This window comes from Bufo gargarizans, chromosome 2, assembly GCF_014858855.1.
Source record: "Bufo gargarizans isolate SCDJY-AF-19 chromosome 2, ASM1485885v1, whole genome shotgun sequence".
Lineage (NCBI taxonomy): Eukaryota > Metazoa > Chordata > Amphibia > Anura > Bufonidae > Bufo > Bufo gargarizans.
The window spans coordinates 166696721-166722574 of NC_058081.1; the positions used below are offsets into that span (position 1 = coordinate 166696721).

Sequence of the window (25854 nt, forward strand, 5' to 3'; positions counted from 1 at the left end):
TGCTGTGGGCTCAGCTCCACTACATAGCGAGGATGAGCTACTAGAGGACAGTCAGCAGCTACTGGCCAGCCAAAATGTGGAGGAAACATCCGCTGCTTCCTCCGGTAGGCGGGCAATTAGTGATGAGGAGAGTGGTGTGAGGAGAGTGTCGTGGGAGCTGGTGTTGCGAGCGGTCAGGATCCTGACCGAGAGACCAGTTGAGGAGGACATCAGTAATGTGCAGACAGTATTCAATGATAATGATTTAGCTGATCCCACTGGGGAGCCGGGTGAATAAGGGGCTTCATCATCATCGGGAAAAGAGGATGGCAGCTTGCCTGTGAGGCAGCGGTGGAGCTAGCAAGTCGCTAGTGTGGCCAGGAGTCAGCAGGGTGGCAGGAGTGGGAGGTCGGGAGAACTGATGGCTTGTGCAGAGCTGAGGTGGAGAGTCCCATACCGTCATTTATTTTCCAAAAAGGAGGGGCCAGTCTTTAAGCCTGTCAGTGTCTGCCAAAGTGTACAGCAGTGCCGATGTGTGGAGCTGTAACTACAGTCAGGGACAATACATGTCCTTTACAGCCCCCTGTACAGCCACACCAGCCCCCTGCACAGCCACACCAGCAACTTGGCCAGGTGACATCGCTTCCACCTCCACATTCTCACGCCATTGGTCCGGCAACAATGGCCACCTCTGCCTCCTCATCCTCCACCATGTCCTCAGCCTCCACTGCAGGGACAATTCACAGTGCCCCTCCAGTATACCATATGTGCACAGCACAGCAGTGACATGCTGTTTTGCACCTTGTTTGCCTGGGCGAACTGAGTCACACAGCACAGGAACTGCTCTGTGTCCTTCATCAAGAAATCGAATCCTGGCTTTGTCCACGAAAACTGAAAATTGGAACCATGATGACCGACAACGCCCTGCATGACACACGTGTTCAATCTGGTTGTATAGCAGTTCCTGAACTCTTCCACCCATCTGCAAGACATCCTAAAAATGGCCAGGAAACTTTGCATGCAGTTCAGCCACTCGTACACTGCAAGGCACACTCTAATTAAGCTGCAGCAGCAGAATGGCATACCCCAACATAGGCTGATATGTGACATTTCCACTCTTTGGAATTCCACCCCCACCCGATATCTTGGACTGACTATACGAACAGAGAAAGGCCATAAATGATTTCTTGATTATCCAAGTGGACAGGAGTACTCCCCTGTGTAAATTCGATGTCAGCCAGTGGCAGCTTATGCTTGACACCTGCAATTTGCTCAGGCCCATTTAGGAGGCAATGTTATTTGTCAGTCGCAAGGACTACAGAATGAACAATGTCATTCCACTGCTTCATGTCCTGGAACAGATGATGGTAAATCTGGCTGGTCAGGAGACTGGAGATGTGGTGCCGTGATTTCACGGCCACATGAGCCCTGTGGGGGCTTAACTGGAGGAGGAGGACATTGCAGCACAAGCAATGTGTAGCGAAATGGGTGGTTTTTATACACAGGTGACAGGAGAGGAGGAGCAGGAGCAGCCAGATGAGCTACAGGGCAATGAGGAAGATGAGGCAGAGGACCCAGACACACCATGACAGTATGCAGTGGAGATGGAGGCAGGGAGTACCTCTGAGTCACTTGCACAAATGGCCTGATGCATTCTCACTTGCTTGCGTAGTGACAGCCAAATTGTCATTATTCGGCAGAGGGATGACTTCTGGCTCTCCACCTTGTTGGACCCTTGCTACCTGTCAAAAATGGGGGCCTTTTTTACACCCTCTGAGAGGGAGGACAAACTGAACTACTATAGAGACATCCTATGTAGTCAGTTGGCTGCTGCCTATCTGCGCCATCGTCCATCCTCTCGCAGGTCTAACCGGGGGGCCCTCTGCACTCACGTTCCTCTGCCATGGCTGCTGTGGCAAAGTGGGGGGGTAGAAGCAGTTCTAGCTCCATCAGCAGAAACTTAAGTCTAGAGTCGCTAATGAGCAGCTTCCTTCACCTGCATAGTGAAGAAACTACTAACCAGTAGTAGCAGCTAGACCTGGAGCAGGACCTGAACCAGCAGGTGGTGGCATACTTGTAGTACCCTGCCACCCCACATTGAATATCTGCTGGATTTGTGGCCACAACTTTGCCCTGGAAAAGCTGTCCTGCCCGGCCAGTAGTGTGGCATCATAGCGAGTGTTTAGTGCTGCTGGGGCCATAGTTACCCCAAGAAGAACTTGCCTGTCCACCCAAAATGTGGAGAGACTGACCTTTGTCAAGATGAATCAGCCGTGTTGATCAGCCAGGATTTCCACCCACCAATGCCTAAAGCATCAGACTAGATCATTCATGGTGCCACAACAACACTTTGACAAAAGAGACCAGTTTCTTCTGGCTACCTTCCTCAGCTACTATACTGAAGCTGCCACCCGCCTGATGCCACACATCTGATGCCAAGTGCTCCTTCTTTCACCAACCATCTTCAGCTGGTACTGGTATTGCCACCCACCTCCCCACTTTGTCAACAGGTCACTTTGTGGTCTCCTGATGCTGCTGCCACCTCACTACTCAGGTCTCCTGATGCTGCTGCTGGCACCTCCACACTTTCATTGTGCCACCCTGTGGCCTTCTCCTGCTTTTGCCACCACCTCCACACTCTGTCATTGTGCCGCTCTGTGGCCTCCTGATGCTGCTGCCACCTCCTTACTGTCATTGTGCCACCCTGTGGTCTCTTCCTAAAACTGCTGCTGCTGCCACCACTTCCGCACTTTGTCATTGTGCCACCCTGTGGCCTCCTTCTGATGCTGCTGTTGCCGCCTCCATACTCTGTCATTGTGCCACTCTGTGGCCTCCTGATGCTGCTGCCACCTCCACACTGTCATTGTGCCACCCTGTGGCCTCCTTCTGATGCTGCTGCTGCCGCCTCCACACTCTGTCATTAGGCCACTCTGTGGTCTCCTCATGCTGCTTCCACCTCACCACTATGTCATAGGGCCACTCTGTGGACTTCTAATGCTGTTCCCACCCTTCCCATTTCATGACTGGGCCACTATTTTGCCTTTCGGCCTGGCTGACATCATCATTTATTTAACCCTTCTTCTGAACTGTCAGAAGGAAGGAAAAATGAGACACACAATGGATCCTGTCTATGTAACAGCTGTAAGGCCTTTTGCATAAGAATTGGCTTATGATTTAGTAGCCAAAAGCAGGAGTGGGTACAAAACACAGAAGACATGCAAATATTCCATTCACCTGTCATCTCTGTTTTGGATCCACTCCTGTTTTTTTTGGGCTTTAGCAATACTGATGGATTACTGACCAAATGCTGACCGAGTAAAGGCGGACGCTCCACAGAAAGGATCTGTTTTTTGGGGGTTATTGTTCTGACGAATCAGAGGAAGGGTGAAAGGGATTTTCATAATCTTACTTTTGATACATTACAGATTAGACACATATATTATACAAGCCTCATCTCTTGTGGAAATGCAGTACCTCGCATTAACATATCTTACACCCTCTGCCAGTCCTGGACACAATAGCAGCCTTCCTGACCAAAAGGCTATTTAACATCTCACCTCACATACATTGACAGGAACCTGTGATTTCCTATTTAACTTGTTAGCATGGAGAGAAAAACCTGTTCAATGTAAAATAACCCTTTCATGTATTGTATATAGCAGATGTCAGCATTGTTTAACAAAGTTTCAACTGTATATTGATAAACACATGTTTCCCAATGCCTGCTGAGTTCTAGGAGGATTGGTGCAATTGGATCTGGAAGGACACAATGTTCCCACCCCCAAGAAACACTATAACTATGTGCTGGAAAATAAAGATTTCAGATATTGACAACCTATGTTGAGTCAGGGCTGTCTTATCTCTCTGATCAGAAGCAAATGGGATATTTGTTGCACCGGGAAATAGTCACGGGTATGAGGTCTGATGCCTCCATATAACCATCATAAACCTGCCTAGAAAAATAGCTAACAGTTTGGTGTCAGAAGGTGGGATCCGCCAAAGCAGTATCGGGTAAGTGATTCTATATTTAAGATATGTATTATTACTGCCCTATACTGTAAGAGTGGATTATTTGAACCCGGTAAGCGCTTCTGATAAGCGTCTCCCAGGAATCTGATATTCCTAAAGTAATAGAGGGATCTGAAGTCCCGCAGGAATCTGATATTCCTGAAGAAAAAATGGGGTCTGTATTCCCCTAATTTGAAAAACAGTATTGTGTGCAACGAATATCCTTTGCTAAACCTGTATATAGCTGTATAGTTGTTTAAGCATTTTTTAGTCGTTATATATATGTATAAGGTTGAATTTACTGTATAGATTATGTATAGATTGTATGTGAGTTCATGCTGAAATTGAAGGTATAAAATTGGCCATCAATAGTTTAAAATCTGCCATAGATTCAGGAGTAGTTATGAGCCTGAATTAACCGCTTACCGCACACCTAACGCCGAAAGGCGTCATCTCTGCGGCGCTCCCAGGCTACGCTAACGCCGATTGGCGTCATCTCGCGTGAGCCGAGATTTCCTGTGAACGCGCGCACACAGGAGCGCGCGTTCACAGGAACGCATAGTTCACAAGTTCATCTGCAGCCTGCCGGCCGCGATCATTGGCTGGCAGGCTGTAGATTTTTGAATCGTCCAATGAAATGGTTATGTCAGACGCTATTTTGAAAATAGCGTCTGATATAACTGCTGCCTCGTCCTCTGGTGGTCCCTTTCGCTTGGATCGACCACCAGAGGACACAGGCAGCTCAGTAAGTAGCACCAAACACCACACTACACATTACATATTACCCTGTCATTTATTTAACCCCTTATTTAGCACCTGATCACCCATATTAGACTCCCTGATCACCCTGATCACCCCCTTGTCCACCCCCCTGTCATTGATCACCCCCCCTGTAAGGGTCCCTCACCCCTGCCAGGTAGTTAGCTACTTGCTAGGTAGTTTAGCACCCACCGCACCGCACCGCAGTCACCGATTAGTCGCTGATTAGCGTCATCGCTGTCGCTAATCAGCACTAGTACTATATAGTATCTGTAAGTGATCAATACTGATCGCAATCAGATCTATATAAGTACATTAGGGTCACCTTAGGTTCTACAAAAAACGCAGTGTTCGCCCGATCAGGCCTGATCTTGTGCGCACACTTGCGTTCAGTCCGCCCCACCGCAGTGACAGAATTTTTTTTTTCTGATCACTGCAAAAAACGTAAAATCGCTGCGCCGCTATAAAAGATCACTTTTGAGCTTTTTGGATCTTTATTAGCGATCGCAGCTTTACTTCGCAAGCACTCCTTTTTACTAAGCAGGTTTGCTCTTTTTCCTGGGTAGTCTCAGAGGAATACCCCCTAAATTTAGTGAACCCAAAATGTCAAACAAGGGGTATTCCGCTGAAGAGGCCTACAGGATTCTGACCGTGATGGATGAAAGCGATAGGGACGCCTTATCCGCTGAATCCAGTGGTTCAGAATATGAACCTGTGGACAGCAGTGGCACTCTAACGGCTAGTGAGGATGACGAGGTAGAGGTCCCTGCTACGGCCAGACGTACCCGATCCCATGTAAGAGTTCTGCCTACCCTGCATGATGATCCTCATTTGCAGCAGAGTGGTGCTAGCGCTGATCTTGTTTATGGTGCGGCATACACCAGCAGCGCAGCACAGCCTGGACCTTCTACCAGCACTGCCGTATTCCCTGGTGAAGTGGCGAGCACCAGAAGGGCAGTTCCAGCTGGTACGGTGGCACGTGCAATAACTCCCCCGTCGCAGCCACCGCGTTCACAGGCCCGTAGAACCCTTAGTCTCCCAGAGGTGCTGGCAAATCCTAATTGGCAATCCCCTGATTCCGCCGCACCCGTATTGCCCCCTTTCACCGCCCAGTCTGGAGTTCGCGTGGAGACGGCTCATTTAGGATCGGCCCTTCAGTTTTTTGAGCTGTTCTTCACCGCGGATCTCTATGACCTAGTTGTGGCAGAAACCAACCGCTACGCCACACAGTTTATTACCGCCAATCCGGAAAGCTTCTATGCCCAGCCTTTCCGGTGGAAACCAGTCACTGTTTCCGAGTTTAAAATTTTTTTGGGCCTTATCCTCAGCATGGGTCTAACTAAAAAAAATGTATTGCGGTCATATTGGTCTAAAGACCCAATACATTACATGCCCATGTTCTCTGTTGCAATGTCTAGGGCACGTTTTGAGGCTATCATGTGCTTTATGCATTTTACGGACAATAGCACCTGTCATCCAAGAGGCCACCCTGCTTATGACCGGCTCCATAAAATTCGGCCCCTCATAGACCATTTGTCATCCAGATTTGCAGATGCGTATACCCCTAATCAAAACATCTGCATAGACGAGTCCCTAGTACATTTTACCGGGCGCCTTGGCATAAAACAGTACATCCCCAGCAAGCGCGCCCGGTATGGGGTCAAACTGTATAAGCTCTGTGAAAGGGCCACAGGCTATACATATCGTTTTAGGGTCTATGAGGGAAAAGACTCAAAACTGGAGCCGGTCGGATGTCCTGACTACCTGGGGAGCAGTGGCAAGATTGTCTGGGACTTGGTGTCACCCTTATTCCACAAGGGGTACCACTTATACGTGGACAATTTTTACTCAAGCGTGGCCCTCTTTCGGCACTTACATATAGTCGGAATTCAATGCTGTGGTACCGCGCGACCTAGTCGCCGGGGCTTCCCCCAACGGCTCGTTAGTACCCGACTTGCACGGGGGGAGAGGGCTGCCTTGTGTGACCAAGAACTGCTCGCGGTGAAGTGGAGGGACAAGAGGGACGTTTACCTTCTGTCCACCATTCACGCAGACACGACTGTCCAAATTGAACGGGCAACTGGAGTCATTGTGAAACCCCTCTCTGTCCACGACTATAACCTTCAGATGGGAGGGGTGGACTTCAATGACCAGATGTTGGCTCCCTATTTAGTGTCCCGACGCACCAGACGCTGGTATAAGAAGGTGTCTGTTTATTTGATCCAATTGGCGATGTACAATAGTTTTGTTCTCTACAGTAAGGCTGGGAGAACAGGATCCTTCCTAAAATTCCAGGAAGAGATCATTTCGGAAATCCTGTATCCAGGAGGGTCCGTGCCCCAAGGCCCTGATGTAGTGAGCCGGCTACATGGCAGACACTTCCCGTCTGTCTATCCTGGTACCCCAACTCAACGTTCCACAAGAAAAAGATGTCGTGTCTGTAGCAGGGGTGGAATAAGGCGTGACACCACCTTTTTTTGTCCTGACTGTCCTGACCAGCCTGCCCTATGCATAGGGGAGTGTTTTCGCAAGTTCCACACTCAGGTACACTATTAGCATAGGGATTGCGTACACAGGACAGGCACACAGGGGTCTTAGGGCCCTTTCACACAGAGCTGCCACAAACCTCTCCTTTCACCTGGGACAAAGTGCATAATGTACTTCGCCGCATCTCTGGGCGATTTGCGCTTTGCACATTGTCCCATGGGGAAGGAGAGGTTTGTTCAATAAAGGTAAAAAAAAAAAAAAAAAAAAAAAATCACCGGTAAGCAAAAAAGTTATTGTTCTGTTTCAAAAGTTTATAAAAGTTAATGTTAATAAATTTATTGCGTTGCGGCCTGGTTTTTTTTTTTTTTTTTTTTTTTTTTTACCTTCTAGGTGGACCAAGCGATCAAGCAGCTGCAGCACTGATGTGCATTCTGACAGAAGCATTGCGCTGCTGTCAGATTACACAAAAGTCGGTGTATGCGGCGCTGCAAGACGGGATTTTCTCCTCTGCAGTGACAGATACGTTTGCCGAGGCATACGAGCTGAGGAGGAGGCGGCGTTCCTATGCTTTGGCAAACACTTTGTATATATATAAAAAAAATATAAAAAATCCCGGCAATGATTTATTCATCCACATCGATTGATGTGAATGGAGAAATCGGGTTTGCCAGGGCATACGAGCTAAGTGGGTATGGATGTTGGGCGGAGCTCCTATGTCCTGGCAGACGCCTTTCCCCTCCTTTTTTTTTTTTGGGCAGAGATTTTTTCATCCACATTGATCGATGCGAATGAAGAAATCTGTGCCGTTCATTTTTTTCTTTCAGCCCAGAGGCTGAACGGGAAAAAAAAATCTCATTACCTGTATGCTCAATACAAGGAGAATAGCAGAAAATCCTAATGCTGGCCATACATGTAATGATTGCGGAGACCCTCAAATGCCAGGGCAGTACAAACACCCCACAACTGACCCCATTTTGGAAAGAAGACACCCCCAGGTATTCCATGAGGGGCATATTGAGTCCATGAAAGTTTTAAATTTTTGACCCAAGTTAGCGGAAATTGAGACTTTGTGAGAAAAAAAAAAAAAAAATCAATTTCCGCTAACTTATGCCAAAAATGTTTTTTTCTATGAACTCGCCATGCCCCTCATTGAATACCTTGGGGTGTCTTCTTTCCAAAATGGGGTCACATGTGGGGTATTTATACTGCCCTGGCTTTTTAGGGGCCCTAAAGCGTGAGAAGAAGTCTGGGACCGAAATGTCTAAAAATGCCCTCCTAAAAGGAATTTGGGCACCTTTGCGCATCTAGGCTGCAAAAAAGTGTCACACATGTGGTATCGCCGTACTCAGGAGAAGTTGGGCAATGTGTTTTGGGGTGTCATTTTACATATACCCATGCTGGGTGGGATAAATATCTTGGTCAAATGCCAACTTTGTATAAAAAAATGGGAAATGTTGTCTTTTGCCAAGATATTTCTCTCACCCAGCATGGGTATATGTAAAATGACACCCCAAAACACATTCCCCAACTTCTCCTGAGTACGGCGATACCAGATGTGTGACACTTTTTTGCAGCCAAGGTGGGCAAAGGGGCACACATTCCAAAGAGCACCTTTAGGATTTCACCAGCCATTTTTTACACATTTTGATTGCAAGGTACTTCTCACGCATATGGTCCCCTAAATTGCCAGGGCAGTATAACTACGCCACAAGTGACCCCATTTTGGAAAGAAGACACCCCAAGGTATTCCGTGAGGGGCACGGCGAGTTCCTCGAATTTTTTATTTTTTGTCACAAGTTAGCGGAAAATGATGATTTTTTTATTTTTATTTTTTTCCTTACAAAGTCTCATATTCCACTAACTTGCGACAAAAAATAAAAAATTCTAGGAACTCGCCGTGCCCCTCACGGAATACCTTGGGGTGTCTTCTTTCCAAAATGGGGTCACTTGTGGGGTAGTTATACTGCCCTGGCAATTTAGGGGCCCATATGTGTGAGAAGTACTTTGCAATCAAAATGTGTAAAAAATGACCGGTGAAATCCGAAAGGTGCACTTTGGAATGTGGGCCCCTTTGCCCACCTTGGCAGCAAAAAAGTGTCACACATGTGGTATCGCCGTACTCAGGAGAAGTTGGGGAATGTGTTTTGGGGTGTCATTTTACATATACCCATGCTGGGTGAGAGAAATATCTTGGCAAAAGACAACATTTCCCATTTTTTTATACAAAGTTGGCATTTGACCAAGATATTTTTCTCACCCAGCATGGGTATATGTAAAATGACACCCCAAAACACATTCCCCAACTTCTCCTGAGTACGGCGATACCACATGTGTGACACTTTTTTGCTGCCAAGGTGGGCAAAGGGGCCCACATTCCAAAGTGCACCTTTCGGATTTCACCGGTCATTTTTTACACATTTTGATTGCAAAGTACTTCTCACACATATGGGCCCCTAAATTGCCAGGGCAGTATAACTACCCCACAAGTGACCCCATTTTGGAAAGAAGACATCCCAAGGTATTCCGTGAGGGGCACTGCGAGTTCCTAGAATTTTTTATTTTTTGTCACAAGTTAGCGGAAAATGATGATTTTTTTTATTTTTATTTTTTTCCTTACAAAGTCTCATATTCCACTAACTTGCGACAAAAAATAAAAAATTCGAGGAACTCGCCATGCCCCTCATGGAATACCTTGGGGTGTCTTCTTTCCAAAATGGGGTCACTTGTGGGGTAGTTATACTGCCCTGGCAATTTAGGGGCCCAAATGTGTGAGAAGTACTTTGCAATCAAAATGTGTAAAAAATGACCGGTGAAATCCGAAAGGTGCACTTTGGAATGTGGGCCCCTTTGCCCACCTTGGCAGCAAAAAAGTGTCACACATGTGGTATCGCCGTACTCAGGAGAAGTTGGGGAATGTGTTTTGGGGTGTCATTTTACATATACCCATGCTGGGTGAGAGAAATATCTTGGCAAAAGACAACATTTCCCATTTTTTTATACAAAGTTGGCATTTGACCAAGATATTTTTCTCACCCAGCATGGGTATATGTAAAATGACACCCCAAAACACATTCCCCAACTTCTCCTGAGTACGGCGATACCAGATGTGTGACACTTTTTTGCAGCCAAGGTGGGCAAAAGGGCACATATTCCAAATTGCACCTTTCGGATTTCACCAGCCATTTTTTACAGATTTTGATTGCAAGGTACTTCTCACGCATTTGGGCCCCTAAATTGCCAGGGCAGTATAACTACCCCACAAGTGACCCCATTTTGGAAAGAAGACACCCCAAGGTATTCCATGAGGGGCATGGCGAGTTCCTAGAATTTTTTATTTTTTGTCGCAAGTTAGTGGAATATGAGACCTTGTAAGAAAAAAATAAAATAAAAAATAAATCATCATTTTCCGCTAACTTGTGACAAAAAATAAAAAGTTCTATGAACTCACTATGCCCATCAGCGAATACCTTAGGGTGTCTACTTTCCGAAATGGGGTCATTTGTGGGGGTTTTCTACTGTTTGGGCATTGTAGAACCTCAGGAAACATGACAGGTGCTCAGAAAGTCAGAGCTGCTTCAAAAAGCGGAAATTCACATTTTTGTACCATAGTTTGTAAACGCTATAACTTTTACCCAAACCATTTTTTTTTTACCCAAACATTTTTTTTTTATCAAAGACATGTAGAACAATAAATTTAGCGAAAAATTTATATATGGATGTGGTTTTTTTTGCAAAATTTTACAACTGAAAGTGAAAAATGTCATTTTTTTGCAAAAAAATCGTTAAATTTCAATTAATAACAAAAAAAGTAAAAATGTCAGCAGCAATGAAATACCACCAAATGAAAGCTCTATTAGTGAGAAGAAAAGGAGGTAAAATTCATTTGGGTGGTAAGTTGCATGACCGAGCGATAAACTGCTAAAGTTGTGGAGTGCCGATTTGTAAAAAAGGGCCTGGTCACTAGGGGGGTATAAACCTGTGGTCCTTAAGTGGTTAAGAAATAGGATAAAAAAAAAAAAACACAAACTGATAAGCATACGGTTTATCAGTAAGTATTTTCGCACTGAACACAAACATAATTATCCTTAGATAAACCTTCAAATTCAGCTGATCTCACTGTATATTTTAGCTAAGTAAAAAAAAAAAAAAAAATGGGCAATTCTTATGGTAAGAAGGATCCCATAAAGAAACAATTTTAAAATTTGGAACTGAAAATCATGTACCCTGAGTCTGCTGCAAATCTCTATGGTGAAACTGTCTCCTAAAAATGAATTGGGGGGAAAGTCTAAAAAATGTTTGTCCAGAGGTGTTTAGGTCCATTTTATACTGATCCTTGGGTTGATAATATGTGTAAATGGACAGAAGGAATGAAATGTACTGACCCGTTCCCAAGAGAAGGGTCTTTTTCAGACTTTCATATGGCCATGATCAAGAGCCTGTGTCTGAATGACATAGACACTTTTCCATGGTACAAAGGAGACCCTCATTGGAATAAAATGTAACAAAGGGTAAAATAACCAGTTACTTCAACACAAACTTAGTGCTGACACCCTCTCCAAGGGGGGCTCTACTTGTAAAAGTTTAATAGAACAGTTAAACAGCAATACTCATACAACAAACGTAAATATGAATAAAAACAAAACCAGAAACCCACAAAAAATCTATGAAATGTAATACATAAAATATAAACCCTATCCAAGTGAACAAGCATTGCTGATACTGTCGGAATATTCATCTTTGGGTGAGATCCAACATATTGTACAACTTGTTCATTTTGGATAAACTCGCAGTCATAAGGGGATGGAAGAACACTGGACACAGCAGTATTGTATAATCGGGAAACACTGATCGTCTCATGCTGTCCGCTTATATATTGAACTTGAAGTAAAAACTATCATATATATTATATATTAATATCTATATGTACTACTAAGGCATATTAAGACAAATTGGATGTTTAACCCCTCTCCGCATTATCACGTACATGTACGTGGGGGAATGTGGTGCTTTACCGCATTCCATGTGCGTGATGCGATTTAACTGTCAGCGCATAGAGCGATGCACTGACAGTTTAGTTTTGCCGGCACACTTGTGTTGCTAGGCAACCAGTGACGCCGGCGGGAGTGAATCGCAACGCTCCCTGGCCGGCGATGGCTGTGATTGGTCCAAAACTGCAGATGGACCAATCACAGCTCATTGACGCGATTTAGGGAGGTACTGTGTGTACTCTCCTTCTCTGATCGTCTCAATTTCTGTCAGGAAGGCGATCACAGAAGGAGCTTTGTCAGAATGCGCTCACCACAAACATTTTAACCCCTTTTAACCCCTTCAGTGCTGAAACACCACTCTTCTGTGCCCCAATTAGTGACACAGATCAGTTCTGTGGCTCATCTGTCAGCCTGTCATCATCAGTTCTGTGAATCATCCCCTGCCTCACACATAATTAACTCCTTCAGTGCCAATTTGCCACTCTTCTGTGCCTGTAACTCCAGCCTGTCTGTCCGTCTGTCAAGACACCTGTCACTCCAGTCTGTCTGTCAAGACACCTGTCACTCCAGTCTGTCTGTCAAAACACCTGTCACTCCAGCCTGTCCGTCCGTCAAGACACCTTTCTCTCCAGTCTGTCCGTCAAGACACCTGTTACTCCAGCCTGTCCATCCGTCAAGACACCTGTCACTCCAGCCTGTCCATCCGTCAAGACACCTGTCACTCCAGCCTGTCCATCAAGACACCTGTCACTCCAGCCTGTCCATCAAGACACCTGTCACTCCAGCCTGTCCATCCGTCAAGACACCTGTCACTCCAGACTGTCCATCAAGACACCTGTCACTCCAGCCTGTCCACCCGTCAAGACACCTGTCACTCCAGCCTGTCTGTCAAGACACCTGTCACTCGAGTCTGTCCGTCCATCAAGACACCTGTGACACCAGCCTGTCCGTCCATCAAGACACCTGTTACACCAACCTGTCCGTCCGTCAAGACACCTGTCACACACTCCCAAGTGACATTAAAAATAAAAAAATAACCCTGTCACTACGTGTTCCATCCTCCTGTGTGTACATAATCGTGTCCTGTACTTGAGTGGCATGATTCTGTAAAATGTAAGTCTCCTATGACCCATGTGGATTTGTGCCACCTATAATTGTAAAATAATACATTATTAACCCCTTTTCTGCCCCAACAAGGATATTGCCACTACTCTGTGCTCCCTACTAGACCCCTGTGTATAATTTTCAGCCTCCTTAGGCTCATCGACAGCCATCTTTGCTACCTGTCACACCTGTCAATAACTGCCAAGTGACTGAGTTTTTATCCTAAAGGATATACAGGATTTAAGTTTGCTGTTCAATAAAAAAAAAAAATAATAATAATCTACGTTAGTTTACAGTTTAAAATGACTAAATAGCTTTTCACTGCCGAAGAGGCACATTCCCTGTTTCTTGAGGACATTGACTCCAACAGTGGAGATGAAGTGACATTTTTAGTTTCATCTTCCTCAAATGATTCATTTAATGATGAACCCCCTCGTAGGCGTCCTAGGGGTAGTGCGCAGTCGCAGCCCCATACAAGTGACTCTTCATGGATCCCCGCAGGTGCCTGAATTTACAGCCACTCCAGGCATCAATGTAGATACCACAGGTTTCAGTGAAATAAATTTTTTCAAATTATTTTTCACTGATGACCTAATTAACTTGATGGTGGAACAAACAAATATATATGCAGAGCAATTTATTGCCTCCCATCCAGACAGTTATCTTTCAAGGCCCCACAAATGGACCCCTACTGACACGACTGAAATGCAAAAGTTTTGGGGACTTCTCCTAAGTAGTGATGAGCGAGCATGCTCGGCCGAATACCTGTTCTGCTCGAGCATCGCTCGGCCGAATAATTTTGGCTGCTCGAAGACAATTTAATACATTGGAAGTTAATGGGAGACAACCAGGCACACCCTGCTCGGAAGAGAAGAGAGTGTCTGGTTCATAAAAAAAGGTTAGAAATTGATGGAAACCAATCAAAATGGTTTAGCAACAGCATTAAGAGGATAGCTGGATGTGTCTTAGACTCCTATTAAGTACGACATACAATAGACAACCACACAAAGGCTGTATGCCAAAAGCCATCCATCTATCCATGAGACAGGTGACAGGCTTAGTCAGCATACCTTACAACTGCAGCCTTGTGCACTATGAGATATTCCAAACCAGCTGTCATCTGACTGAGAACCGGTAAATCTCAAAGTTATTTTGCATCTGTTGGATGGCTTGGGTGTCAGATATTATCACTAAGTTATTCATAATATTCTAAAAAAATAATATATCACAATATAGCGAATATTATGTAATAATTATGTAGTAAGTCAGTGATAATATCTGACACTAGAAAAGCTGGGTAATAACTCAGTGTAGATCACGAGTTATTACCCAGCTTTACCAGTGTCAAATTTAATCACTGAGTTATGCAGGTCCTGAAAGAAGAAGAAAGAAGACGATGCCGGCTGCGCAATCAAGTGGATGAGGTGAGTTAATATCATTTTTTTTTAACCCCTCAAGGCACATTATACTAAGCATTCTGTATTAAGAATGCTATTTTTTTCCCTTATAACAATGTTATAAGGGAAAATAATACAGTGATTAGACTTTAATGGGGTCCAGGGCTGCTCATCCCTATCATCTCATAGCAACCATGCATGCACCTCATCTGCACTTGCATGCGATTTTCACGCAGCCTCATTTATTGCTATGGGGCCTGCATTGCGAGAAAAACGCAGAATATAGAACAGGCTGTGATTTTCACGCAACGCACAAGTGATCATCTGCACAACCCAATTGAAGTGAATGGTTCTGGATTCAGTGTGGGTGCAATGCGCTCACCTCACGCATTTCACCCACGTGGAATTCTTGCCTGTGTGAAAGGGGCCTAAATCCTTTATAGATCAGACAGTGCATTGTGGAGAAAGCAGGGCTGTTTGCTCAGAAAATTTGATGTTGCTAAAAGACAAGGACAAACCGGATGTTCTTGTGTTAACTACCATCCATGCAAATCAATTCACCCCAGTCCCAGTCCGAGGAACCACAGAGCAGAACACCAAGCCTGTGTGCATCCAGGATTACAACCAGTTCATGGGCGGAGTGGATCTATCAGACCAGGTACTATAGCCTTTCAGTACCTTAAGAAAATCTAAGGTGTGGTACAAAAAAATTAGCTGTGTACCTAACCCAAGTGTTACTATATAATGCCTTTGTCATCTACAGAACAGCTGGTCATGGGGGGACCTTCTTGGAATTTCAGGAAAAAATTATAAAAAAATTGATTTTTGGGCGTTCAATGAAGGAGAGGGCAATAATTCAGTTAGCAGTGCTTCTCCCTGGAGTACTTCCAGACACAGAAAAAAAAGGCGACCCACCAAAAAATATTGAGTCTGCTCGGTTAAAGGGATTAGGAAAGACACCACTCACTACTGTCAGACCTCCCCCTCTAAACAAGGCCTCTGTATTGGATAGTTCTTTCAAGTTTATCACACCTCCACTGATATCTATAAAGTTTATTTTATTCATTTCTTTATTAATCCATGGAAAGACATTTTCAGTTTAGCATTTTTTCATTTGGCAATACAATAATAGTTCCCCCCCCCCCCCAAAAAAAAACAACCAATAGTTTTACATTCTCATTATACCACTAGATAATTACATTGAAGGGTGTCATTTTATTAAATGGGGCATTTCTTAAATTTCCTTTTATGTTCTGGCACCCATAGAGCCTCGTTTTTGTGGTTTTTACTGTTGGGGTGCCTCAGAGTGTCTTCAAATGTGACATGGTGCCTGACAATTATCTGCCCTCCAAAAGCCACACTGTGTTCCTCCCATTCTGAGCCCTGCTATGCGCCCATACAGCAGGCTAAGAGCACTTATGGGGTGTTTCCTGAATGGGGAGAAAATGGGAAACAAACTGGGGTGCATTTTCTCCTTTAACCCTTTGTGAAAGTGAAAAATTGGGGTCTGCTAGTAATTTTTCATTTTCAGAAATGTGTGCTTTGAAATCCTTTGAAAGTGTTTCTGCCTTCTGTAAGACACCTGTTCTCTGAAAAGTACCCTTTCCACCACTTAAAATATTTGTACAGGGGTGCTCTTTCCAAAATGTGGTCACTTCTTGGAGTTTTTAATTTCTTAGGAGCTCAGGATTTTTTTTAATGCGACATGGCACCTAAAATCCATGTCTGCCAATTCAGGCCAGCCAAATTCACATTAGCTATTTACCTGCTGTGCGCCCATACAGCAGGCTACAAGCACATATGGGGTGTCTCGTAATTTATCATTTTCACAAATGTGTGCTTTGAAATCTTTTAACAAGAGTTTCTGCCTTCTGTGAGACACTTGTTTGCTGAAAAGTACCCTTTCCACCACTTACAATGTTCGTAAGGGGGTGCTCTTTTCACAATGGGGTCCCTTCTTGGGTTTTTTAATTTATGGGTACCTCAGGAATCTTGTATATGCGACATGACACCTAAAATCAATATCTGCCAATTCAGGTCAGCAAAATCAAAATTTTGCTGTTTGACTCTAGAGCCCTGCTGTGTGCCCATACATCATTTTTGAGCACATATGGGTGTTGCTGTATTCGGGGGGAAATGAGGAATAAAATGTGGGGTGCATTTTGTCTTGTTACTCTTTGGAAAAGTGAAAAATATGGGTGTAAAGCAACTTTTTCTGGAAAAAATTAAAATTTTTCCTTTTCACATAATTCTGTGATACGCCTGATGGGTCAAAGTGCTCACTACACACCTTGAAATATTCCTTGAGGGGTGTAGTTTCCGGAATGGGGTCACTTTTGGGGGGCTTCCACTGTAGGGTGTCTTCATATGCGACATAGCTCCCAATTACCATTCCAGCTAAATCCGCTCTCCAAAAGCCATATGGTACTCCTTCCACTCTGAAGCCTGCTGTGCGCCCATACATCAGTTTTTTAGCACATATGAGGTGTTTCTGTAAATTCCAGATTCAGGGTAATAGATTTTGAGTTTTGTTTGGCTGTTAACCCTTTATGTGTTGCAGAAAAAAAAAATATGAAAATTTAAAATCTGCAAAAAAAAGTGAAATTTTGAAATTTCATTCCCATTTTCCTTTAATTCTCGTTGGGCACCTATAGGGTTAACAAAGTTTTTAAACTCAGTTTTCAATAGCTTGAGGGTGTAGTTTCTAAAATGGGGTTAGTTATGGGTGGTTTCTAATATGTAAGCCCCATAAAGTGACTTCATAACTGAACTGGTTCTGAAAAAGTTGGGTTTTGAAAAAAAAAAAAAAAAAATAAGATTTGCTTCTAAACCTCTAAGCCTTCTAACATCTCAAAAAAATAAAATGCCATTTTCCAAATGATCCAGACATGAAGTAGACGTATGGGGAATATAAAGTAATAACTATTTTTGGAGGTATTACTATCTATTATAAAAGTTGAGAAATAGAAATTTGGAAATTTGCTAATTGTTCTAAATTTTTGGTAAATTTAGTTTTTTTTTTATAAAAAAAATTGAAATAATTTGACTCAATTTTGCCACTGTCATGAAGTACAATATGTGACGAAAAAACTATCTCGGAATGGCCTGGATAAGTTAAAGCGTCAGATTTGCAAAATTAGGCTGCGTCCTGAAGACGAAAAATGGCTGTGTCCTGAAGCGATTAATAATTATAAGTGAGAGAATGAGGGGGGATCTGTGGATGACACTGAGGGGGGATTTGTGAATGACACTGAGGGGGGATTTGTGAATGACACTGAGGGGGGATCTGTGAATGACACTGAGGGGGGATCTGTGCATTACACTGAGGGGGGATCTGTGCATTACACTGAGGGGAGATCTGTGCATTACACTTATGGGGATCTGTGCATTACACTGATGGGGATCTGGATGACACTTATGGGTCTCTGTGGATGACACTTATGGGGCTCTGTGGATGACACTTATGTCAACCACAGATCCCCATAAGTGTCATCTACAGATCCCCCATCAGATGCATCAGTGTGGAGGGAGGAGGCATGGACACTCATTGCGGCGCCCGGTGCAGTGACTCTACTCTAATACATCGGGCCCCGCAACTGTTAAACATTCAATCTGATCTATATCTAATTGTATATTCTCTGTACGGTACTTATTGTAGTACCGTAAGTACAGTATTAAGACGGCGCAGACCGGCATCTCCCTCGGTCATGCTCCGCCTGCCGCAGTTCCCTCCTCATGCGCTGCCTGCCCCAGCTCCCTCTGTCACGCGCCGAGGGAGATGCCGGTCTGTGCCGTCTTAATGCTATACTTACGGTACTAAAGTAAGTACCGTACAGAGCATATAAAATTAGATATAGATCAGATTGAATGTTTAACAGTTGCGGGGCCCGGTGTATTAGAGTAGAGTCACTGCACCGGGCCCCGCTATGAGTGTCCCTGCCTGCTCCCTCCACACTGATACTTCACTGGCCACGCTATGCAGCATAGCGGCCAGTGAAGTATTCGCTTTATAAGACAGACAGCCATTTCCCCCCACTTTTTTTTTGGGGGGGGGGGGGGAGTGCGTCTTATAAAGCGAAAAATACTGTATATTTAATTGATTTTATGTGAATTTTTGTTTTTATTAATTTATCATTTTTATGGCATGACTATTATTGCAACTAGGGATTAGCGAATTGACTTTGGATGAAATGTTTTTTTTACAGTACAAATTAATTTATTAAGTTATTGCTTAAAGTCTCGTGAGACTTTGCGAAGCAATAACTTCGGCTCATTGGAGCCAATACATTCTAATAATTTACGGAGCTCCTGCTCTGTACAGTATTAGAACAAAGTTTTATGTGAATCAACTTAGGATGTTTCATCCGAAGTTGATTCGCTCATCTCTAATTGTAACGCTCAGTATTAATATATTAGATTTATTCTACTCTAGAATATTGAAAGCAGATTACTTAAATTAACTAGTTCATGCTGGGAGTAGGTAGCAGTAAATAAAAAAATTAACAAAATGAAATCCATGGATGTTCTGTAAGGTTGCCTTTACAGAGGCACATTCTTTCATTTGTCCTTTCTGACTCCTTATTTATAGCATATTCTAACTGGAAAATAGAAGCCCTAGAAAATAAACCATATAGAAAATCAATAACGTAAGATGATACAAAAAAATGATTGCATCAGAATTGCTTTAAGTTCTATGAACTATATGCAGTCACAGTAACACTCGATTGAAAAGAAATTCCAGTCCGGTTTATGTCATATATGGATCATCCATGAGTGTGTCTCACGTCAATCATCTATTCACACAATCCAAGGTTTTTGTGCCGAATATAATAACAGTTATGTGTAGTGGAATGGTGGTTGATGTTAAGTGTGCAGAGCTGTAATTCCTGGTTTTAGTTTAACTGAAATAAAATGTGTGATTAATATTCACAGTTCTGCAGGGTCCTATTAGGAGTGAAACTAAACAGCTTTACTACGTATGATTACAGTGGGTATCTACCTTTGATCCTTTGAAGGGGTATTCCAGTTATATAAAGTTATCCCTTATTCACAGGATAGGAGATAACTATTTGATCAGCGGGGGTACTACCAATGGGATCCCCACTGCTCATGAGTATGGGGATCCTGTACCCCATGGAGTCCCCCTAAATGAATGAAGTGGCCAGTTGGGCATTTACGTAGCTGCTTCATTAATATCTGTGGGAGTTCAGAGATAGCAGAGAGCTTTATTTGGCTGCCCCTGGAACTCCGATAGAAAAGAATGGAATGGCCGTGTGAATGCCCGACTGGCCACTCCTTTCATTTAGGGAGGGCCCCATGGGGTACGGGATTCCTGTTCTCGTGATCGGTGGGGGTCCCATTGGTAGTAGCTAATAGTTATCCCTTTTCCTGTGAAATGGTGTGCTGTTGCAGTCTGTGGAAATTTTACTTACAGGTAGTCTGCTAGGACAGGCGTGGGAGCCTTTACAAGAAACTGATCAAAATCCTGCTCTATTGACCATACCATCTGAGAGATTAAATGATTGGGACAAGAGTTATCTCCGATCACGGCCATTGCTGGCAGGTGGCAGCTGTATTGCATATCAGTCATGTGTATGCAGGATATGTATGGAACAGGCTCACAAGCTGAGCTTGCTCCATACATATCCCACGTGCGCATGGCTGACTGTTATGTCAGTTAAGCATCGTTAAAGGGTTAAACACCATTTTGTATTACTTTATTTAAAGAGGTCTAAAATGATGTAATGATTACTCTTTTACTATCTTCATACTATATATTATATTTATAAATGTAGAAGCGTAGCAATAGAGTTAAAAGAAAATTCTGACTGGCTGCAGCAGTCACCTAGGAGAGCATGCTGAATATTGTTGTATTGAATTCTATGTGTACACAGCAATAGGTTCGCTCCTACACTCCCTCTAGTGGTGATTGTGGGCAGCCAGCATTTTATCATTTAATCTATAACTTAAAGTCTGTACTGCGGGTTTGCAGCTGTGCATCAGACAAATCCCAGCTATACAGTAAGTAAGGACGGTTAAACTGCTTTTCTGAGATTTTATTCTGGTGACCTATCCTCTAGATAGGTCATCAGTATCTGATTTGTGGGGGTCTGACTCCAGTAAGCGCTGTGGCCTTCTGTCCATTTTTTCTAGGCCAGTGAAGACACGTTCATGGCCTAGGAGCAGTTAAGTCCTATTCAAGTGAGTGGGACTCAGCATGATACCAAGTACAGCTGCCAGGGGCGGATTGGCCATAGACCCTACATGGAAATTTCCCGGTGGGCCGATGCCTAGGAGGGCCACCCAAGCCCTCCTCGTGGCCACTAGCCAGGTTTATAATGAACTGATTGACTCTTATGCACCTGGCCAGCCTGCTGTGGAGCAGATAGCAGTATATTGTGCTGCACTGTGGTATTTGGTTCAGCTGGGATGGTATATTGCTCTGCGTTATGGTATTGATCTGCCCTGACTAATTATGTTGCCCCGTCTTCTGTCAGTTTGGACCTACCTGCAACATGAGGCCACTTAAACCTTTTTTTCCAGGTCTACTTTTAGTTCCCCGCCAGACAGCTGCTATACAATGTACGGTGCTGTGCTCGGTGAGCTGCAAGAAGGCAGTGGCACTCACAAAAACGTAGGTGCCTTCTCAAACAACTGATCAGCGGGGGTCCGCTTATGTTTTGTTGTATTAATATTCTGCTATTACTTGGTATACAAAGTAGTCTATCTATGTCCCAGACACAAGAGTATTAGCCATTGAGGGTCACTAGAAAGGGCTGAATGAAAAACATATGCTTGGTAACTAAGGCCATTGCTCCTTCTGTCTTGTCAACAGTTGAGACTTGAATGTGTATGGGGGTTAACCATGTATTGCACTCATGTTAGTGAGGCCTCTTTCCAATAACCATAATGTGGCCCCCTTTAGCATCCATATTACAGCCGAAAATCATGGCCAGACTGTGGATCTAATGAACCAAGCTAACAGCATCATAGGAATCTATGATGCTTTAAGTTCGGATTATTAGACCTACAGCTATTACATGGACCCTAAAATTTGTCCACATTATGATCATCTGAATGAGGCCTAATAGTGTATTTCCCTTCCCAAACATTCACAGTACTTTAAAGATGGCAGCTACTTATCATGTTGGCTATTTGGTTCGTTACATTTTTTAAATGAAATCTCACAGGTCTAATGTCTTTTACCATAGCAATACTTTCACGCCGGGGGAAGTGGGTTGAAGAAGAATTTCCTGGAGAAGAGCATAGACCTACAGTCATTGAAATATGCTCTCAGCCTCTACACCCAAACTACCGATGCTTTGATTAAAAAATTTATAGAAACACAGGCATCTCAAGGTAAGTGTGGTTCATTTATTCCCTTCCTAATAATTAAAAATCTGCGGCAACTCGCACACAGTAGTGTTTAGACTAGTACTTATGCAATTGCTGTTTTGATTAGCAGTCTGGAAATTATGGGAATTGTCAGTAATGAATAGGCAGAGTTCTTTCCTACTTTCTGAAATGTAGACCAAAGACATGTTATTGTCTTTGTTTGTCTGCAGGAAATATAATTTCCCAAACTAATTGGAAGCTGTTACAGCCAGAGACCAGACAAGTATATTATTCCTTATTGTTGAAATTAGTAAGACACTTTAATTGCTGCCACCGTAGTAAAAATGTCCCCTAATATGATCAGCTGAGAATCGCATTGGTGCAGTTGTAGGAGGAGACATTGCATGGCATGATAACGTTGGTGCAGCAGGCTTCTCTTTATGGCTTTTCTTTTCTTTATGCCACATCAATGCTTACATAAAGTTGCACCATATTTTGTGCCTACTGGTATTGCATTGAGCACATTTTACTACCCTGGTTGCAGTCACATGAACAAAGCAAAAAAAAAATTACGTCTGTCATCACTTTATAGTCTAGAAAACTGTTATCACCTCTAGGTAGGGATCACGGAAGCAAGTTCAATCATACTTAAAGGGGTTATCTCATTTCAGCAATGGCATTTATCATGTAGTTTACCTACATGATAAATGCCATTGCTGAAATGAGATAACCCCTTTAAGTATGATTGAATGTGCTTCTGTGATCCCTACCTAGAGGTGATAACAGTTTTCTAGACTATAAAGTGATGCAATGCACTTACTAATGTAATGTGATTGTACATATTGCCTCCTTTGGTGGCTGGATTCATTTTTCCATCAGATTATACACTGCTTATATCCAGGGGTTACGACCACTCTATAATCCAGCAGCAGTGGCCGTGCTTGCACACTGTAGGAAAAGGCCCTGGCCTCTTTGGTGGTCTGGACTGCGGGAGTACACATAGGCCAACAACACTTTTTCCTGTGGTGTACAAGCATGGCCATCGCTTCTGGATTGCAGGTTGGTCGTAACCCCTGGATATGAGCAGTGTATTATGTGATGGAAAAATGTATCAAGACCGCACAGGAAGCAATATGGACAATCACTATGCATTAGTAAGTGCCTTGTATTAACTTTGTCTAAATGATGATTGCCATTTGCTGAAATGAGATAACCTATGTAAGTTGCCGTTCATGCAGGGGCATTAAGGTCCCTTTACATGGGAGGTATTATGCAAGCGTTCCTTCCAGACAATCTGCTGCCAGCTTTTGGAGTAGACCGCTACTATTACATGCAGTAATCTCCTCCAGAGATGGGGAGGAGCGATCACTAATGCTATTGTTCTTCCCCATAGTGTCTTGTTGTTTCTTGGCAGCCGATCGTGTTTACACAGCACAATCAGCTGTCGGGAAATGAGGATTTTTGTGTGTGTGCAAACGATCCAATTACCCGATAAACAAGTGTTTTGTTCATCGGGTAATTGGCGGTCCAATTGAGAGTTTTATACTAAAAAGTATATGTTTTTTAAATTACATTTGAAAATGTCATAAAAAAAATGCCATTAATCACAGACCAGTGTGCCTAAGGCTACTTTCCATTCAGGGCTCTCACAAGCGGTCCAAAACTGATCAGTTTTGCCCTAATGCATTCTGAATGGAAAAGGATCCGCTCAGAGTGCATCAGTTTGCCTCCCTTCCGTCTCCATTAGACATTGGAGGCGGACACCACAACGCTGCCTGCATTCGCTTGTCTGATGAAACTGAGCCAAACGGATCCGTTCTGACACACAATGTAAGTCAATGGGGACGGATCCGTTTTCTATGACACAATCTGGCACAATAGAAAATGACTTTCAATGGTGTTCAAGACGGATCCGTCTTGGATATGTTGAAGATAATACAAACGGATCCATTCTGAACGGATGCAGAAGTTTGTATTATCTGAACGGATCCATCTGTGCAGATCGATGACGGATCCGCACCAAACGCGAGTGTGAAAGTAGCCTAAGTTAATTTATTGGCCTGTGTCACAGTTGCCATATATCAGGGGTGGCCAACCTTACAGACACAAAGAAAAAAAAAAAAAGTGACTACCAGGAGCCACAAGCTATACATTTACTCTTGAGTCACCGTATTTTTTGCCCTACAAGATCCACCTAAGTTTAAAAAAAAAAGAACAGAAGAGAAAAAAAGATTTTTCATCTGATCTGAGGTTTTTTCTTATTTTTCATTAGCAGAGAAAAAGGAAAAAATATATTTTTCAACAGACCTCAGATCAGACTCCTAAATCAGATCCCCAATCCTCATCTGACCTAAAATAAGATCCCCAAACCTCATCAGACCTCCAAATCAGACCCCTAAAATAAGACCCCCAATGCTGGGATCAGACAACACAAATCAGACTCCCAGTGTCAGACCCCCAGTGCTCAGATATCCCCCCAATGCTCAGATTTCCCCCCCATGCTCAGATCTCTCCCCTTCTCAGATCTGACCCCCCCATGCTCAGACCTGACCAACCCATGCTCAAATCTGAACCAGCATGCTCATATCCCCCTCTCATGCTCAGATCTGACCCCCATTGCTCAGATCAGAACCCCCCATGCTCAGATCAGACCCCCATTGCCCAGATCAGTACACTATTCCCCCATGCTCAGATCAGAACCTCCCATGCTCAGTTCTATAATTAAAAAAAAAACTCTTCCCTCTTCTGATCAGGCACTGGGCTCCTGCTCGGGCACATACTACTACGCAGGTCTGACACGCTCTCCACTGTGACCTGATGAGCACAACGTCAGGTCATAGTGCGTGTCTCCACGTACTATGTTCTCACACTGTGTGCATCAGGACGTAGTAGAGAGTGAGCTGGAGCTGCAAAGTAGCAACAGTGCCCGATCAGGAAAAGAGATCTGAGCATGGGGTGGAGAGTAAGCTGGCCTGACTGCATCCCAGCTTGACAGCTAGAGCTGCAATTAAAGAAGCAAAGAGCCGCATGTGGCTCAAGATCCACAGGTTGGCCACCCCTGTCATATATCATATTAGTGGAATCTGTACAATTGAGCATTTGTTTCTATAAAACTGTGGTCCAGGAGCTGGTAATGACACTGCTGCTACTCAAAGCCATCAAACCTAGAGGAAACTCAGCAGGTAATGACACTGCTGCTGCTCAAAGCCATCAAACCTAGAGGAAACTCAGCAGGTAATGACACTGCTGCTGCTCAAAACCATCAGACCTAGAGGAAACTCAGCAGGTAATGACACTGCTGCTGCTCTAAGCCATCAGACCTAGAGGAAACTCAGCAGGTAGTGACACTGCTGCTGCTCAAAGCCGTTAGACCTAGAGGAAACTCAGCAGGTAATGACACTGCTGCTGCTCTAAACCATCAGACCTAGAGGAAACTCAGCAGGTAATGACACTGCTGCTGCTCTAAAGCCATAAGACCTAGAGAAAACTCAGCCGGTAATGACACTGCTGCTGCTCTAAAGCCATCAGACCTAGAGGAAACTCAGCAGGTAATGACACTGCTGCTGCTCTAAAGCCATCAGACCTAGAGGAAACTCAGCAGGTAATGACACTGCTGCTGCTCTAAAGCCATCAGACCTAGAGGAAACTCAGCAGGTAATGACACTGATGCTGCTCTAAGCCATCAAAACTAGAGGAAACTCAGCAGGTAATGATGCTGCTGCTCTAAAGCCATCAGACCTAGAGGAAACTCAGCAGGTAATGACACTGCTGCTGCTCAAAGCCATCAAACCTAGGTA

The 25854-nt window shown here is 43.9% G+C and overlaps 1 protein-coding gene across 3 annotated transcripts in view; it reads left to right on the forward strand.

Annotated features, from left to right (window-relative positions):
• UNC13C (unc-13 homolog C) overlaps positions 1-25854 on the forward strand; it is a 908495-nt gene that overhangs the window by 818065 nt on the left and 64576 nt on the right. For all 3 annotated transcript variants that reach the window (XM_044279668.1, XM_044279669.1, XM_044279667.1), the window contains one exon: positions 21934-22081. In XM_044279668.1, coding sequence (XP_044135603.1) covers positions 21934-22081 — 148 coding nt within the window. The remainder of the gene's footprint in view (positions 1-21933; positions 22082-25854) is intronic.